A 19,085-nucleotide genomic window follows, 5' to 3' on the forward strand; every position below is an offset into this window, starting at 1 on the left:
CTGAGGGAACACGACTATCTGTACAATCTGTCATTGCATCCGGTCGACCTAATGATGAGGCGGATGGCCCTGGGTTGCTGTTGTTATATCTGGTCTGCTTTTTGTGTGTCTGCATTTGAGAGCAGCTCAAGCATCTATGATGCCATGTTCTATGTGGTTCTATTTAAATGTAGAGTGTCAAACATGATGTTCTGTTCTGTTCCTTTTTGGGTTTTCAACATTTCTGGATGTGCCTCTCAACTAAAGTTGCCTATTTTTACTCACGAGGCAGGAAGCAGCGATCTGAGCAGGCACACGAGACACTACAGCAAGTTATCTTGTTAGCCACTGCAAGAAATAACTTTGCCACAACAACTCAGATCCCAACAGATACTTCTTTGAAGAAACATGGAAGAAATAGACTGCATAATGAAATTTTTAGTCAGAGAAGAGCTGATGCTTTGTTTTTTTTTCTAGCTTAAAAAAGATACAAGATTATAGCTTTAAGTGGGTGTCAGAGCAATGCACACACCCTCACACACACACACACACGCACACACACACACAGGCCCTTCCCAGCTATTCGCATCTTCATTGCATGACTGTTGAGAGCAGATTGATCAGTGATCAGAGGAGACCTGGGTTAGGAAGTCATACAGCCTCACTGAATCACAGCAGTGATTAAAGAAAGGTGGCAGCACAATTAATCCCACTGGCTCTTATTTCATCTAGTTTTTGTCATGATGGCATTTTTAAGCAGTGAACTCTTGTGTCCTTCCTCCAGTTTGATTGATTCATTTATTCATAGCTTTTCAAAACACACACATCCAAAGTCACTTGTTTCTTACTTGGTCAACAAAGAGCATGTGACTATACAAGTTATGATGGCTATTGTACATGATCACACACTGGCCATGGTGTAACTGTTATCTGAGAGGTCAGGCCTACTGATGATATTGAACATGTGATGCAACTTCTTTTGTTCGAGCCCTTGGCATTACAGACAGCTCTTTGCTACTTCTCACTACCAGCAGGAGTTTGACAAGGTTTATTCCATAAATACTCAGTTAAATCATTTTGCATCACCTGCAATTAGATGGTGAATTCCTGATATGAAGAGGAACAGGCCTAATCAAAATAGCTCGGTATTGATGAGAGGATTGTCAGTAGAAATAGAAAATGAAATGTTTTGTTCTGTAAAGCTGGATATCCCATTTACCGACAGTCCTATATTATTCCTTAATGTGTTGCAGATGTCTAATATACAATATCGCTACTATGACACACATTTTACAACTTCACTTTAGTTGCAAATATGATTGACTCAGTTTTAGCCAAATGCACAGAAAGCTAATTATTGATGAGCCGCCCTCCTATACATTCTACGCTGAGGGGGATCTCAGTCTTATTGAAATCTCTCTCAGAACCTGGTAATAGAAGCCATACAGCAGAAGCTTGCATTTAACTGCAGTCTGGGGCTGTTTTCAGGCATTGGTGAGCCAGGCGGTAGCCGAGTGCTTCCAGCTGGTAGAAAACCAGATCCTGCAATGACAGCGGTTGAAAAACATCCTCTTGTGTCAGTGAAGTTGAGTTGTAAGTGAGTGAACTGCAAGCTGCAAGTAAAGTTGCATCCAGCAAATTTAATTATTGATATCGCATTTAATTTGAACTATGCCAGCGGAGTTTCATTGAATATTAAAAATAACATTATTTAACATGGTTCTCTTAATAAATCATGTTCTGGTCAACCACACCTTGAAACAGTTGATCATTTGGTTATTGAGGTTTAAAAGACAAATTCTGAGGAAATCTTACAGCAAGAAAAGAATAACAGCTCTTCCTGTATGTTCAGTTCATTCACTACTCTGCCTGCTTATCTCTTCTTCTTCTAATCAGATGATTGAGTGTTCATGGTAATCCAATCAGATTTTTCCATGATCTCAATCAGCCAATCAAGTTGTTTGCTCACATATTCCGTGTCCACTCATCTCATTCAGATCATTATTATGATCCCTTCAACCACCACCAATTTCTCACCTTGATGACATCATATGGGGTCTAATGGACTCTCATTTCTATCATTTCCATCTCTGTCTGTTCACGGCAATGCATTTTGCTTGCTTTTCAATTGCAGTCTCTCCTGATTGAAATGCCCTTATGCTCTGACATTGTCCCAGTCCCACAATTCATGAATCATGGTACAAACCAAAATTGTAGTACCTTCTGGAGATGTCAGCTGATTGGATAATAAACACCAAATGAGCAGGGGAAGGGTTAATGTGAGTCAGTTCCCTGATTTTGACTGTTATGTGACATTGCCTTTATGGAGCATCACACTGTTTTATTTGTTACCTGGAGAAAGGAGCAGCACAATAAATAAGCGGTGGATTTCTGTCATTTGTGGAGCTTAAGAGGATATCTAGTTAAATAATGGGACCTGAGAAGCAGTGCTGTAATATCCTAATGATGTTTAGATGGAGATGCTGCCTCAGAGACATTTGTACAACAGCTGATTTGTCAGATAATGATTTATGTTTGTCAGATTTGGCAGCAAACACACAGGCTTAGTTTGCTGTGCGTGTGAAGTCAGCATCAAGGCACTTAATATTAATTTCAAACTTCAGACGAACGTGTTCAGTGATCAAGGACTTTCCTGCTCACCTCTGAGAAGCTGACAAATTGCAAACGCTGTGTGGAAACTTGTTAAATCTCCCCCTCTTTTTCTTCTCTTTTTTCTCTCTCTCTCCCCCTCCACCTTTCTTCCTCCTCTCCTCTTCCACAGGCCGACTGTCGCTCCAGAGAATACCTTCGCAGACACTTCCCATCTGCAGACACAGCAGCACATTTACAAAGAATGAGGTAAGTGACAAAATCCTTATCATACTGTGTTCTCACTCTCAAGTGCACACACTCACACATGCGACTTTTTTGTTTGTTACCTTGGCACATGGTGAGAGAAGTGATTTATACAGTCTTAAAATAGGATTAGAAGCCACAGCCAGTGAGTCACTGAAGAATTCCCCTTAATCCTAAAGTAAAGCCAGGTGTTGTTAAAAAGCCAAAACAGTCTCATCTACTTTGCTGTTTAAATTAAATAAGACTTGTTGTCGAGGAGGATAAATACTGTGGTGTCAACACAAAACTGTTAAATGTACATGAGAAAGATTCATGCTCAATTTGCACAACATTAAAGGTTCAGTGTGTAGAATTTAGTGATATCTAGTGTTGAAGTTGCATGTTGCACCTGAACACCCCTCACCTCACCCTCTCCTTCCAAACATGAGAAAGAAACAGTGGAATCCTTTAGTTGTCATAAAAACTCAAAAGGTGTTTAGTTTGTCCAGTCTGGACTAATGTAAAAAACATGTCGGCCTCCTTAGAGAGGACCCCCTCGATGTAAATATAAAGTATTTAAATATAAAGGTTCTTTGGCTAAAGAAAACTACAATTCAAACAATTTAGATGAAGCACACTAGTGAAAACATCATGAGGATTATTCTACATTAATAGTTTCTTTTCACCTAAAACCTATGTTATGTATTTTGTTGACTTGTGTATTTACATTATCCACAATGATTCAATGTTCAAACACAAGGAAATCCTGAATTTTATTTAAGGTAACAAGCCATTTGCTAATGGTTGCCTTTTAATTGCGTTATGTCCGCTTTGGCTTTGTCCGTCTCTGCAACAACATTGTGTGACAAAGGAAAAACACACTGTGGTCCCTCATAATGGATCATGGTAAATGGTCTGTATTTATATAGAGCTTTTCTTGATGACTGCTCAAAGCACTTTACAGTAAAGCTCTTGCAATTAACCCATTCACACACACATTCATACAGTGCATCTATCACTTTTCTCTATGGTATTGGGAGGTAGTTCACTTTGGCATGTGAATGGGGAAGGCGGGGATCGAACTGCTGACCCTCTGGTTAGAGGACGACCGCTCTAACAATGAGCCACACCCCCATCATCATGATTTATTTTGCTTTCTCCCGTAACATGAATAAAGCTTTTGGCATGTTGACATTGTCATTTCATGTCCTCTGTCAGCAGGGAGGTCAGAGGTCATGTAAGAACAACACATTGCAGCTGCTTGACACTTACTGTTGTTTTAAGATGGGGGCTTGAACCCTGGCTTCCTGTTTCGTGACAGTGTACAACTCTGTTCTGCAGCACCAGAGGTGGAAAGTTTTGGAGTCTAATCTTGTTTGACAGGTTCTCTGCATTTTGGGAGGGATGAGCATGGGGCAGAGGTGAGGCAAGGACGCTCGAGGTTAGGCAGAGATGCAAAGGCAGAGAGAGCGAGAACTGCGACGAGAGGAGAAAAACAGCTTTGATCCTGTGACTCTCATCTGAAATAACAGGCAGCGCCGCTCGGTTCGGCCCAGCCTTCCTCATTACCGATCAAAGCTGAAGACCGTTGGCACGCTCAGATGCTTCGAAAACCCAATCATCGTTCACCCTCCCTTTCAAAGCGCAGTATTTTCAACCATGCACAGAATTGAACATTCGGGATCCAAGTGCAGCTCCTTGTGTTCACTCACACTCATATATTTCTACATCCACTCACACTTGTTCACACGAGGATGTGTGCACACTCACATCCCTCAGCGTGCCCCACTGGGAAGCATAATGGGGTGTCCATGTTGATCCGCTCAGCAGCTCCCTGATGGGGTGAATCCTCTGAGTGCGCTGCTCGCTTTGATCAGCCTCTCCACAAAGAGCCTGAGACAGGAAGAGAGGCTTTGTGCTGAGTAGGCAGGGCTGCAGCAGCTTCCTCCAGGCCCTAACCCAGCACTACCCTCACTCCCTCACTCAACAGGCTGCACACACACTGGATCAGACGTACTGTACAGTAGCAACAGGAGCATGTGGGCTGTGCTCTTCACACTTGTGATTCTGTACTTTCTCATACTAGCGCAGTGCTCGCTCTAAACCTGCAATCCACCCATTCACACACACATTCATACAGTGCAGCACTTTCTCTCATCACTCACATACTGCTGGCACAGCCGTTAGGGTCATTTGAGGTTCACTATCTTGCCCAAGGTCACTTTCAGCACTTTCGGAGACTGAGATCGAACCGCCGACCCTCTGGTTAGTGGACGATCCGCTATCCCGAGCAACACCCACCTGCCCCTTTTTATTGTTTGTTTGTTGTGTGCAGAGCTTTTAAGGCAAAGAGTGACATGAGAAAGCTGTGGGCACGGAGGTGGCTCAGAGAGACCCCCACTTGTACCAGGGGAGAAATCAGCACAGCTAATGGCTGTTAGCTGGTTGCTCCTCATGTTCAAATGCGGCAGCAGAGGTGCCAGAGAGGAGAGACACACGAGAGACAGAGGAGAGAGCAGAGACAAGCTGAGCTTAGCCGAGACGCCAGCAGTAATTGCTGGCCCATTTATGTTCTGTTTGAATATATGTTTGTTCCTTGATGATGGATAAAATGCTGAAAAGCAACTGGTTGTGTTCATCCTATGTGGTTTATCTGCAAGAAAGATTTTATAGTTAGTTTTTTTTATAGATGCTGCTTTATTGTTATTACGTGTGTGGTTTGTATCCAAAATTCTGAAATTCAAGGCCATAGGTTATTGTGCTTAATTTCTTGACTTGTAACTCTTGAAACTTGAAGGACCCTGCAGTAAATCAACTGTTGTTTGTAGCTAAATAAAAAAATCCAATTCAAAGGTGGAGGCATAAAATGAAACGCTGTCAGAATGTGAGGGAACTTGTTGTATCGATTGTAATCACATCCCTAAGCTCTAAAATTGAGCAGAATTATATTTTTTAAATGATTAAAAGAGGCTTTAAATGTCCAGTGTGTAAGATTTAGGTCAAAGGGAACTATTGGCAGAAATCTAATGTAGAATAATCCTCATGATGTTTTCACTAGTTTGTTTCATCTAAATTGTATGAATTGTAGTTTTCTTTACCCCAGAAAAAGCCCTTTATATTTAAATACTTTATATTTAAATATAAGAGGGGGACCCTCTCTACGGGGGCTGCCATGTTTTTTACATTAGTCCAGACTGAAAAAACTAAACACCTTTTGAGTTTTTATGACAACTGAAGCTGCCACAGGTTCTTTTTCATGTTTGGAAGGAGAGGGTGAGGTGAGGGGTGTTCAGCTGCAACATGCAATTTCAACACTACATATCACAAACTTCTACACACTGTACCTTTAAATAGTGAGGTAAATATTATACAGTGTTAATCATACCACAGACATACCTGTCGGCAAATGAACCAAAGTACTGTTTGTGCTGTGTGGTTCGGTTCAGTCGGTCGATCTGTGTCATACCGGACCCAGTTGAGCATAAAGATCTAAGATCACAGATCTATATCAGCTGATTAGTCTTCATCATGGGACAAAAACTCTTTGTGATCACTGAACACTTGTTTCCTCCTCATCCTTCCATTCATGTATCAATGCCAGTGCATCCATCACACAGCATTACACACGAGTGTCCCACAGTCTTTATATACTTAGAGCGATTAGACAGATAACATCACACATGAGTGGATCCTATCCTCCACTCTAGGATATTATTTGGAAATGAAAGTTTGAAAATGAATAGTTTTTCTTTTTTTTTTTTTGTGAGTGATCTCCAGTGTGCTCTGTGCGCCTGATGGCACAGACACGTTTACACAAACACAAACTGCATGAAAACATCGGACTTGATGATACACGCACAGTTTTAGAAGATATTCTTAAAAATTATTAATGACTCGGCTCTGCAGCTCTGCTGTTTAATGTTATCTGAGCCTAGTTTGCTGTCAGTAGGTTCGTGAGGAACAGGTATGTCGCTCGAGCCCAAATAACTGCTGGTTTTAATGTCAATGATGAAGTGGATCAATTCAGTTCACCACCTCACATATGCATCGTCATTTTCCCGTCTCCAAAATGTTCGTACGCATGGGTCAGAGTTTGTTTTTATAGATCCCAACGTTTACGTGAGAAGAGGCATACGCATATTTCAGACCCCGTTTTGTGTGTAAGCAAAAGTTATAAATGATGTGTCATGTGTCATTGATAATCAGTGACACATGACATGAATGCAGGAAAATCCTTAGACAGGATTTGAGTTTTTTTCCAAACATCAGTTATTGTCAGCTAATCAGCATGTTTTCCATGCAGGTCCATATTCACCTCCAGATGAAATGTTTCTCAACATTTTCTTTTATTAAGGCTTTGTGTGTTGTGCGGCCTTGACGGAGGCATGTCCCTGAATGCTTTTTAGTTTTCATGTATTGTTGTGATGGTGATGTTTTTAGTGATGTTCAAGCCTCCAGCACCCAAAGAAAATGAGTTTGTTACAACAGGAGTGAAATGTTTTTTTGATATTGTAGAGTCGCCTCATTACATTCCTGACGTGGTTTAGAAAAAATAGCTTTACAAGGAGAAACTGTTTCTATGAACGTTTTGTTTCCTTTGTTAATCAGTTAAATGTCTCTGAAAAGCAATCACATTTCTTTTGCTCTGATTACCAGGTAATGATTGTTGATGTGTCAATACACAAATTGTTGTGTCCTTTCAAGGTGGCTTTAATGAAGTCCCTGATTTTGGAAACATTCTCCACCAAGAGTATCTAGTCAGACAGAATTGGAAATTCAGCCTCTAGCTCCAAGCGCTCCTGTATGTGGCTGAACTCTTCCCAGTGTTCACCTGCACACGGGCCCAGGGGGTCGAGCGGCTCCACAGCGGACTGTGGTCTGTGTCCCAGGGTGGCAGAGTTTCTGTCTGTCTCTGTCAAAGAAAGAGGAGAAAGACATGAAAGATGGAGCAGCAGGAGAGGAGATCAAGAGATCCGAACAGAGGAAGGAATCAACAGGGGTGCGAGGGAGGAAGGGACCAAGTAACGAGCGTGGAAAAATCAATGGCTATGAGAGAGGGGAAAAGAGTGGAGTAAGAGGATATAACATGTCAGTGGTTAGTGACGGAGTGATATACTGGTCGTTTCTGGATTAAACTCCAAGTGTGCACAGCTATTTATTGCTCTTATTGCTGTATGGCATTGTGATGTAACGGCTGTCTGCAATAGAAAACGAATATATGAACATACTGAACATCTATTTAAGATTGAACTGACACTGACACCACCCTCTGTGTTTAATTTAACACCTTTTCTAGTTAAAAGCAGGAGAACAAAGTGACCAACAGTGACTTTACTCATCACTTCATGAACTCTTTTGCTCTGACTTCACATGTCAACTGGTGTCGAGCAACATTTCGTCTTATTATCTTCAACTGATCGTGTGTTGTGAGATTGTGAGATATCACATTCGCAAGATTAAAAACTGTGCTTTGTGAGGTCACAGTGTCCTTGACCTTTGAATTCAACTATTCAGGTCAAGCTTGAATGTTGAATGTTTGTGCCACATGTACTGAAATTCTCTTTGGGAATTCCTGATATATCCAGATCAAAACAATGCAAGGTCACGTGACGTTTTTACCACCAAGATGCTATCAGTTTATCTTTGAGTCTAAGTGAATGTGTGTACCAAATTTGAAAACATTCCCTCAAGCTGATCTTAAGATATCACATTCAAGAAAAACAGACTTGACCTTTGACCACCAACATCCAATCACTGGGTGTCGCAGAGGCATAAAAAATAAGATTTTAGAAAAGAAAATTCAGACATTTTTGCCTTTATTTTATTGAATAACATTGTAATGCAGTAAGTGCAGGATTCTGAGCTTATGGAAGATCCTCACATTAACTTTAATTCTCACTTTCTAAACAATTATCAATGTCATTAAGTGTGAGCTGCCTTTATGGTTTGTTGTGGCAGATCGTTTTATACCATTTTAACACAATAATCTCAAACCATCAAGAAACCATCCAGTTTCAACCTTTGGGATTGTCTCAATCAAATTCATGCTGTTATACACACTTTACTGCCCTTTTGGAATACATTTCTAAAATGTCATGGAACATGTTGTGGAGGCAGTCGGCCCAAGGTTGGACCAATGAGCTCTGTCAGGAGCAGCGGCTCTCATTAAAAAGTTATAGTGGTACAAGGACAGAGCTTGTTGCTGTAGGAACTACTCATCATCAGTATTAACCGATGGACTGAGGTGCACAGTCAATGTTTCATCACCTTCCTCTGTCCCGTTCTTCCACCTCAGAAACACCATATCCAGTGTCAGCCTGACATTTATAAATACCATCATCTCACCTCGATCTGGGCTGATTCAGATGAACCTGTTAAGGTTGATTTATCTACAAATTGGGCCGCCATGTGTGAAGGTGTGTGCAAATGTGTTTTTGTCACAGGTCATGTCGGTTTGGACTTTTGGTTGTTTGGTCAGACAAGAAAAAAATGAATGTCTCCACTTTGATTCCCACAAAATCTGTCAGGTGTCAGGAGTTGTCTTAAGACTGCAATATACATCTGTGTCAATCTACCTACTGATTCCAGAAATGTCTGTTTTGACCTGCGATATGTTCCATATTAATAATCTTTGAATAAACAAGTGACCAGGGCTCTGTAGCAAACAGTGGGGGCAGGGAACTGTGCCTTCAGTCTGTGGAATCTTGGATTAACTACAGCAGCAGTCCACAACTGGCAGCCTGTGGCCAATAATATGTGTCATAGCAGATCATTTAGATAATTCGATTATTTCTATTTCACCATATCAGACTGACACAGACATTCATGGGTGTCACAGGTGTTGATCTCCGTAATGGCAGCAACATTCATGGAATAACTTCCCCCTAAGCAAGCTGTCTCCAAAATACCTGACGTGCAATTTATGAAAAAATAATAGCAGTTAAGTAAATAAGTACATATTTATATAAATCACTCACATAAACAATAATAGGGCAACATTGACTATAATATCTTCATTGCAGATAAACCAGGTAGGATGTAGCAACATTTTCTAGCTCTGCACCATAGACAGTTCATAAAAATCTCTGAGCACAACATCCAGCACACAAACAAAAAAAGTCACAGTACATTGTTGAGCTGTTTGAGGAGGACTCACTAACTCTGAAGTAACTCTGGAGGATTAAGACAGGACAAGAGAACAGTCTGAGGAATGGGCTAGTTTATTAAAATGTAGTTAGTATTCCCAGGTAAAGTTTGCTGAAAAGTGACACTTGTGGCAAGAAGTGGCAAGTCTGATGGTGCTCAAAGTTGAAATGTAGTTCAACATCAGCACAATAAGAGTCATAAAGTCAGAGAAGTTACTCAGCATGGTTATACACATAGGAGACAAAGTAAGACTGTAGCAATGAGAGTGTGGTGAATTAAGCAAAGGGTCCATTTTATTACACCCCATGCATATAAAGCAGGGGGATAGGGGATAGTGATCACCATGTCTGTCTGTCTGTAATCATTTAGTTTCAGAAATATGCAGTTAAGGTGATCAGGCAATGTTTAGCCTGTTGATCGTATTTTGAATTGTTTTTCCATGACAATGAATTTAACTGGGCCAAATTGAGAGGAAGCTTTTAACTCACCAGTAGAACAGAAAGAAACCACGCAGTGTTCTGTTTACATGTGTACATATGAAGCGATTTACACTGGCACTGAATCACAGGGTCCCTAAATACTCTACACATACTCACTGTATAAACTCTATACAAGGGCAAACTGGAGTGAACATAACTGGTTAAGGCTAGTGCTAAGATGTGAATTGTGGTTTGGGTTAAACATTAATTGGTCATGTTTTATTCTGGGATAATGTTTTTGGTAAGGGATAATGTTTTGGTCAGGCTGTCCACATCGAATGGAAGTCATTGCAAAGTAAAGCTATCTGCACAAACCTGTGTGTGTGTGTCCTGAAGGACTGCAGCCTCTGGCAGTGTGTACCAGGTGCTCGACCCAGACTGACCCAGACCGTGAAGTAAACAGTTCTGATGCCAACTCTGCTTCTAAGGGACGACAAATAAAACATGTTAAGGTGACTCAGGGGCACAAAGCTTAATGATATATTTTTTTCCTCTCCGTCCGTCTCAAGCACTCTGTCCGTCTGTTCTCCACTCTTGTTTTTCTCTCTCATGCAGACACACAGTTCAGTGAATTCAGGAAATAAATTGTGAAATATGATATGTACGACTCCTTCTATCTTTTAGTCCATTTACACTGACCTGTGTGACTTTCCTTTGTTTTTTAATATTAAAGAACATGTGTGTGTGTGTGTGTGTTTGTGGTCAGCTGTTTGTTTTCAGCATGCAGCCAGAAACACTGAATAACACTGCTTTAAACAAAGTTGTAAACAAAGACAACAGTGGCAGGGTTTTAGATGCATCTTCCTCCTCTCCCTCATCTTCCACTGTTCAATAGTTGTTGAAATAATGGCTGCATTTATGATTAAGACATTTTTCTCCACTTAACAATCCCCCAAGGTGTTTCTGCTATTTTTCTCCTGTTTACTCTTGTTGGTCCTTGTTTCACCATCAGCACCTATTGTTTCCTCACTTGTTATAGTTTCACTGGCTCAGCTCCACAGCGATCACATGACGTGTGTGTGTGTGTGTGTGTGTGTGTGTGTGTGTGTGTGTGTGAGAGAGGGAGAGAGAGAGTTTTCGTGTGTTTGTGTGTGTGTGTGAGAGAGAGAGAGAGAGAGAGAGAGAGAGAGAGAGAGACTGTGTTTGTGCTCGTGTGAATGTGTGTGAGAGAGAGAGAGAGTGCGTGTGTGTGTGTGTGTGTGTGTGTGTGTGCGCATGTGTTTGCATATATACTGTATCTGTAATTGTCAAGGGGCCCGTGTGTGTGCATGTGTGAGTGTGTGAGAGAGAGAGAAAGAGTTTGTGTGTGTGTGTGCCTGTGTGTGTGTTTGCATATATACTGTATCTGTAATCGTCAAGGGGCTCATGTGTGTGTGTGTGTGTGTGTGTGTGTGTGTGTGTGTGTGTGTGTGTGTGTGTGTGTGTGTGTGTGTGTGTGTGTGTTCACATGCTGATTTAGGGGGTAGGGAGCAGAGATGACATGGAGGGAGATAAATCAACCAATGGTTTGAAAGTTAAAGGGTGGGTGGGATCAAGAGGAGGAGTTGCAGATATGGCATCATTGGACTGTGAAAGAGTTTTTCTCTCTCTTCATTCTTTTTTATCGGTATTCTGTCATCTGTTTCCATGCCAACAGAGATACAAATTGCATTGGAATAAGAAAAAGGTAAAAAGTGCATGTTGCACATTTGTAGAGCACACCTTGAGAGGAGGAAGGTGGTGATGAGAATGAAGTGGAGGGAGTTGCTGGGGGAGAAAAGCCGCCGCTTGATGTGGAGGCCCGCAGAGAAAAGACCGTCCCCTCTCCCCCCCTTTCTCCTCCTCTCCTTTTCCATCCTCCCTGCTGTCTGTCTGATGCAGCGGAGGAGAAACCGCATCTATTTCATCATGCCCGGCCTCACACTGAAAAACCTTCAGTGTCGCGTTAAGCGCCGCCTCGCCTCTCTCTGCCAGAACGCCACCAAGCGCTGCTCAAGTGTTGATGAATTGCCACCACCTGCCTCATTTTTCACCACTGCCACCTCGTCATCAAACACACTGACACAAAACCCCGTGCACTCCTCAGCGATAACAAGAACAATCGCTGAGCCCCAGGAATGAGAGATGGGGAGACAGAGGGAAAGGGCAAATGAGCAGGGGATGTGTGGATGGGGTCTGTGGAGGGGGCAGAGGCAGAAAACAAGCTGTAGCAAACATCTCTGCTTTTAGTTTTTGATCGACAGGGAGCGACACAGTTTGCCAATGACAAACAAAACAATGTTCCAAAGAGCAAGACTTTTTACTTTTCGTTAAACAAGTTAAAACACAAGCACTGTTAAAATGTTCCCATTGTCACTGGCTGTTCTGAATCCACACCAAATACTCTCATTGCTTCAAGAGGATTCAGAGAACCACTGAGTCAGTGTGTTAGAAAAATCCCTTTTTCTGCTCAGCATCTGTGAATCTTAACTGTGTCACTGCATCAGGATGCTCACAAACAATTTAGTTACCCACCAACACCCTGTCGTAACGTAATAGTCTATTACAGCAGCTGTGTGACTGTAAATCACAGCCTGAGCCGGGTGACTTGGGGAGGTTGAGCCGCGCTCAGACTGATGCAGCAAACTGAGATGCTACAGCAGGAGAACAGACCGGAGGCTGTGGAAACACACATTTAGATTAAATCAATAGAATATTCACTTGTCTGATTCTCTTTTCTCTCGTCATGCTTTGACCTTTACCTGTGACTGGGAACCCCTGGTAGATGATGTCAGTGAGTAGTCTGGAGCTTTACACATTCAAAGGGTGAAAAGAGCTTGTTTGTAATTTTCATAGTAGTGACATGAAGGCAAGAGAATTTTTACTTCATGTGTTCAGCTTGTGCACATTTTAATCCTGAACCCCAAAAAGCCAAGGGATGAATAAGATGGAAGATTGCAAAGTCTTTACGCCTGGCTGAGATGGACAAAAAGAGAGAAGATGAGATAAAGGAGGCCCATAACAGATTTTTCAAAAACACCTTGGCGTTTCGGTCCATGCTTCTGCTTCCTGTACCGCAGACACATCCTTCATGTCGTCCTGTCACTCACTTTTACCTGCCTCACTCGTACAGAGTGCTGACTGAAAAGAATCCGATATAAACACAGGTTCTCGTTCTCTGCGCATCACAGACAGAAGCTGACTAAAGCAACACACAAGTGACAAAATCAGTAAACCAAACACAAATGGATCGTCTTGATGAATCGGACTTGGTTTTTATATTACTTCTTGAAAACGGTTTTTAAAAGAACAGTTGATGGAAATCCCCCAATTTGCTGACTTAAAGCATGTACATGTAAACCTAACTCCAGAAAACATGAACATGGAAAAGTCAGTTTAATTAATTGTGTGCAGCGGTGGTATGATTATTGAGTCGTTTAAGACTGTAAGTAAAGATTATTGTTAAAAGCAATTAAAGGTCCTGTGTGTATAGTGAAATCTAGTGGTGATGTTTGATATTACAACCAGCCCACACCTTCCCTTTCCTTCAGTGGCCTTGAGGTAACTTCAAAAACTTAAAATAGACCCTTACTGGAGCTAGTGTTTGGTTTGTCTGTTCTAAGCTACAGTAGAAACCTGGGGGTGCCAAATGCCGGACTCCCTGGAAGAGGACATGCTCCTCTTTATATATTCAATATGAGCTAATGACAATACAATGATTTTTACTTATTTTTACCACTTTAAATCACCGCTCAAAACGTTTTATAGGAGCGCATTTTTAACTCTGGCACTACTGTGTTGTTTTAACTCCTTTATTCCTCTAATCTTACTTTTATTCCTTTCTACATTTTATGTAGTTTTTTAATATGATAGCCTCTGACTCTGCTGTCTATGAGAGAAGGTATTTAGTTTAGTTTAAATAAATAAAATAAAAAAGGCACAGAGCTAATGATGTCTGATCCACATGGCTTTCATAGCACTGCCATACAAGCCAGTAGCCAGTCAGATTCACCTTTAGGCTCTTTCAACATTATTGTGATTTACAGGCTGAAACACTTGATGAAGTGAAGTTATAATTTTCACTACAACAACCGGTCTCACAGAGCTCAAGTGTGATGGTTACACTGCTCCGTGGCCCAAAAAATTTAACTGAATTGAATACCTGAATTGTATTTTTTTTATGAAGCAGTTTGTTTAGATAAGTGCTATAAATACAGTTGTTATTATTATTATTATTACTTCCAGGTGATTACACACTACTGATAACATAATAAGAATGATTCAATTTTTGCTCATATATGCTGTACATCTCACACACTGGTCCTTTAATTTGTAGATTATTGTCTTGATTTGCTTGTTTTTTGGTCTTTCACAGACAAAAATCCTTCAATCAATTATAATAATAAACCCAAGAATATTTTTAAGCACATCAATAACACAGTATTAAAATGTAAGCCAATTATTTTACTGTCAGTCAACTAACTAACTACTTAATCAGTTGCAGCTCTTGTCCAGTGACATTTACAGTTTATTAATCTTCAGAAGGCTCATTAAATGTAAAGAGCTCTGCATTATGAAAAACATTTAAATCAGTATTTACTCATTAGTTAAATGAATAAAACATTCAAATTAGAGTTAGAGCCCGGGTGTTGTATACTATGCAAATTGCAGTTTAAAACAATACACAATTTTGATGAAGGTTATTCAATGCGTTTTGTCATTTTAGAGCCAGGGAAGTTCTAATGAAGCTTCACATCAAGTTCTATTCCAGGAATTGTTGGATTTAGGATTTTGAAGCCTGACTCATACCTTTAACATCTTTACTTTTTTCATCTTCTCTCATTGTGGATCTTAAATACAAGCTTCTAAAAGCATTAAATCACATTTAAGTTTTTTAAATATTGTATTCAGTAACTTTGAGTGTTATGTTAAACAGAGTTCTGTTGTTCAATATTAAGTCACCCTGGTCAAAAGAATCAGCTCATTCTTAAACTGAATCGCATTAACATCAACGATGTGTTTTGTTTTTTTGTAATTTTTTCATTTCATATGATTTTTCAATGTGTGTGCATGTGTGTGTGTGAGTGTGTGTGTGTGTGTGTGTGAGTGTGAGTGTGAGTGTGTGTGTGTGTGTGTGTGTGTGTGCGTGTGTGTGTGCAAGCGAGCGAGCAAGAGATTGATAGATGAGTGGACCAACATCTCCTGGCACTTGAGTTAAAATGACAGGTGAGCTGCTGCAGTATCAGACAAATGTCCTTGTTTATCTCCAGTAGAAGCGCTTGCACACACACACACATTCACATACACACTCACTCACACCAGCATCACACGAACACCCCTGTACGATCTACCTCTGCACACACTCACACGTACAAGCCGTCCAGGTGTCTTGCCTTCCGCTTCACCACATGCACAAACCTTTCCCATGCCTCTGCTGTAAACCAGAAAATCAATTCTGCCTCTTTTTTCCCTGAGGCTTCTAAAGACAAATCAATTGAGGCCAATCTATTGTAATAAGGATGCGTCAGCCTTGGACGAGGCAGAGGAGATGCTGCGAACATCGGTTATTAGATTTTCCAGCGAGGGGAAGAGAGGCTCAGCAGACAGGGTCGGGGCTTTTGTTTTCATTGAGTGGCTGTTATGTGAAGTCCATCCCTGCTTAGCAGCTCCATGGTCGCTGCCAGCGGGCTGCAGTGCTCCCACTTGTATGGCTCTTCAGTCAGCAGCAAGGCTCGACTTTGTCAGGAGTGGGATTAACGCTCTCAGAAGCCGTTCCCACTGACTGCAGCCTTTAGTCATTAGTGAGATTCTCACCTGAACTCTGTTGTGTAGCAATGAACTGTGTGTTTAAGTATTCAGGAAGCTTTACCACATGGCCAGTCTGACTTACCCATTTAACATTGTGTTTGCTGTTTTTTTTATAAACATTTACAACATTTTGGGTTCAGTATTTCATCCAAGGACACTTAGGCAAGCGGAATGGCGGAGACTAGGCTCGAACTACAAACCCTCCGGTTAGTGGATGCTCTACTTCTCTAGCTTTTCTCATGTTCAGCCCATTAAGTGATATACAGGAACAAAGAGAGATAATATTTAATAATATATGAATATGTTTTGGGTTACATTATTTTGTCTCAGTGACTGGTTTAGTCCACTAGGGGTTGTGTGTGAAGAAATGAATTTCCCAGCCTCTATTAAACCTGTTTTTCACACGTTTTGTGCAACTCCATTATCATTATGATTTTTGACAAATTTGCAAAACCTTGGATTTCCACTCCTAGAAAAATTTCATTACTCCCTGTATGGTTGAAGGTAAAATTATCATTGTGATATTAGTTTCATCAAAAATCATTTAATTTTGTTGGATACGGTTAACATTACAGGCTCCAGGGTTTTATTGCTACAGTATAGTATGAAAATCTTTCGGCCTCCCTCAAACTGCTTTCCTTTTTTACATTATTCAGACATGTTGCATGTAAATCCAGTTTACTCACCTTTTTTTAATCAATCAGCTTCTCCTTTAATGTCAATGGCAGTGAGAGTGTAGAGATCTCAGGGAATAAAACCCGGAAAAATGAAGTTTTATTCTTTGTTTAACTGAGCATACAGTTGAGTCTATTTGTGTTTTGGCGCAATTGTTGGCTGATGCTGATAAATATTAATAATCTGACTGAGAGCGTTGGATAGACAGTGCTCAGAGCATCTCATCACGATGAACTCAGCCAAGCATCACTCACTGAATGGACTGAATCTGTCTGTCTATTCTTCAGGCTGCTGAGATTTCTGTCTGTCAGAGCAGTCAGGGCTTCACCTCCGACTCCATGAATCAGTTGACTTCTTCAAACATGACTTATGCAGTGAACAGGATTCAGTTAGTTGTGGAATAAATGATGTTTACCCATCATCACCAGATCTACAGTAGTTATTGTTCCACACCTAATAAAGGCCTGTAGACATTGACATGTTTACCTTTATTACAATATCACCGCACTCATCACTGTTTATCAGGTCACCTTTTCAGCATGAACTTTATTTTCTGCCCCACTCACTGCTTCACTGAGATGAAGAAGAAGCTGCTGGTGCTAAACAACACTTTGTCTCCGTGGATGTAGTGAGAGTGAAAGGAAAGTTAGCTAACATATGACTCACTTTATCACAAAAAAATAATTTCAACTTTTTTCAGCACTTATTGTTGGGACGGATGCATAAAGAAAAGGATTGTTGCTATAAAGCACTGACAAGGACATCAAGTCAAAAAAAAAAAACAGGACTGATAATAGTCCATTTTCTATTAGAGTTTTTTTTAAAACAACCCTGAACTATGTTGACTAGTGACTTTCGATGACTCACAGGATCCTGATTGGTCCGAACCACTGTGGTCCGGCCACATGCAAATATCTTAGAGCCTGGCAAGATGGATTCTCTGCTTTGCAAGGTTAATGAAAGTTATGCTGAATGAACGATTGCATTGCAGAAGCAGGTGAAATAGAGGCTATAGCCTAGACATGATGTCACGACATCCATCGGACTGTGTCTGCCAAAGCTATTATTTAAATCTGTCAGGTCGTAGCGACAATTGAGGACACTGAGCAGGTCATGGTTTTTTAGGGTTTTAGCAACAAGCGGCAGTAACATTCCTCATTAATTCAGAGCCTTATTCCAGTATTCACTATATTTTGTAGTATTGAAGCAAATATACATAAATTGTGTTATAGTCAGAGGAAGAAGTAAAAAAGGGATTCAGTATACCCTGGGGTTTCCATGCCAGAATTGTATTCCTGACTGTGCTGAAGGCTTAGAATGTGCAATGCTGAATGGGCAATAAAACACTATCAATAATCATCACAACATTAATTTCATCAATAGCAATATAACAAAAGTCCAATCCAATATATATTAATATAATGCTTATGCATCATGTAAGCACAGTGGGGAGATATAACACAGTATTGTTGGACCTCAGATTTATAAAATGTTTTGCTGTTTGTCGAAGAGTTTTAAACCACAACCTTCACTCAGAAGAAAACAATTTAAAGAAATAATGTCACATTTATCGTGATAATTATCGATATTGACTGAATTTTTTGTTTTGAAAGTTTTGTAGTTTTATCTAGATGCAATTTTTCACCATAGCCCTACTTAAAACATCACTTGTCACCTTGTCGGGAAATAAAACCGAACAGTTGACTATAGATAAAGAAGACGTCAGGACACCACAAAGAGGTGAACTCACGATTCATGACATTGCTACACTGTCAAACTGTCTAGCTTTTCTATCAAACTGTGTGCAGTATTAATTCACAGATACACCCACACATTACTGCATACATTGTCTCTTTCTATTATTCATACATGCACACACTTATGCTCAAAAACACTCGTCATAAACCCTAAGGAAATAATGGATGCAGCTCCCAGGTTCAAGCCCCTGAAATAATCACATGCTGATCTGAAGCATCAGCCTCTCATCTCAGCCCTGACATCTCATCAGCAGCTCCAGTGTCGTTAACCCTCTCAAGTGTGTGCGCTTATTCGCTCACATTTCACTCTGCTCCCCGGAGATCCTCTCTGCATGATACGCTCTGTGTTTGTGCTCATGACTTTGTTGCTTTTTTTATTATGCGTAATATGCAATCAAGCTCTCTCTGTACTGTGGGAAAACCGGCAACTCCTACGCACACACACATC

General features: G+C 40.7%; 1 protein-coding gene across 7 annotated transcripts in view; it reads left to right on the forward strand.

The window, feature by feature from the left end:
- Positions 1-19,085, forward strand: part of LOC109627451 (endonuclease V) — a 74,601-nt gene that overhangs the window by 33,668 nt on the left and 21,848 nt on the right. For 4 of the 7 annotated variants that reach the window (XM_020083975.2, XM_069530529.1, XM_069530531.1 and 1 more), the window contains exon 8: positions 2,762-2,838. In XM_020083975.2, coding sequence (XP_019939534.1) covers positions 2,762-2,838 — 77 coding nt within the window. Of the gene's footprint in view, positions 1-2,761; positions 2,839-5,149; positions 5,694-7,518; positions 7,544-10,775; positions 10,892-19,085 lie in introns of those variants that run through there. The other 3 variants (XR_011243846.1, XM_069530532.1, XM_069530528.1) reach the window with 3 other exon arrangements.

Source organism: Paralichthys olivaceus, chromosome 8 (assembly GCF_024713975.1).
Source record: "Paralichthys olivaceus isolate ysfri-2021 chromosome 8, ASM2471397v2, whole genome shotgun sequence".
Classification (NCBI taxonomy): domain Eukaryota; kingdom Metazoa; phylum Chordata; class Actinopteri; order Pleuronectiformes; family Paralichthyidae; genus Paralichthys; species Paralichthys olivaceus.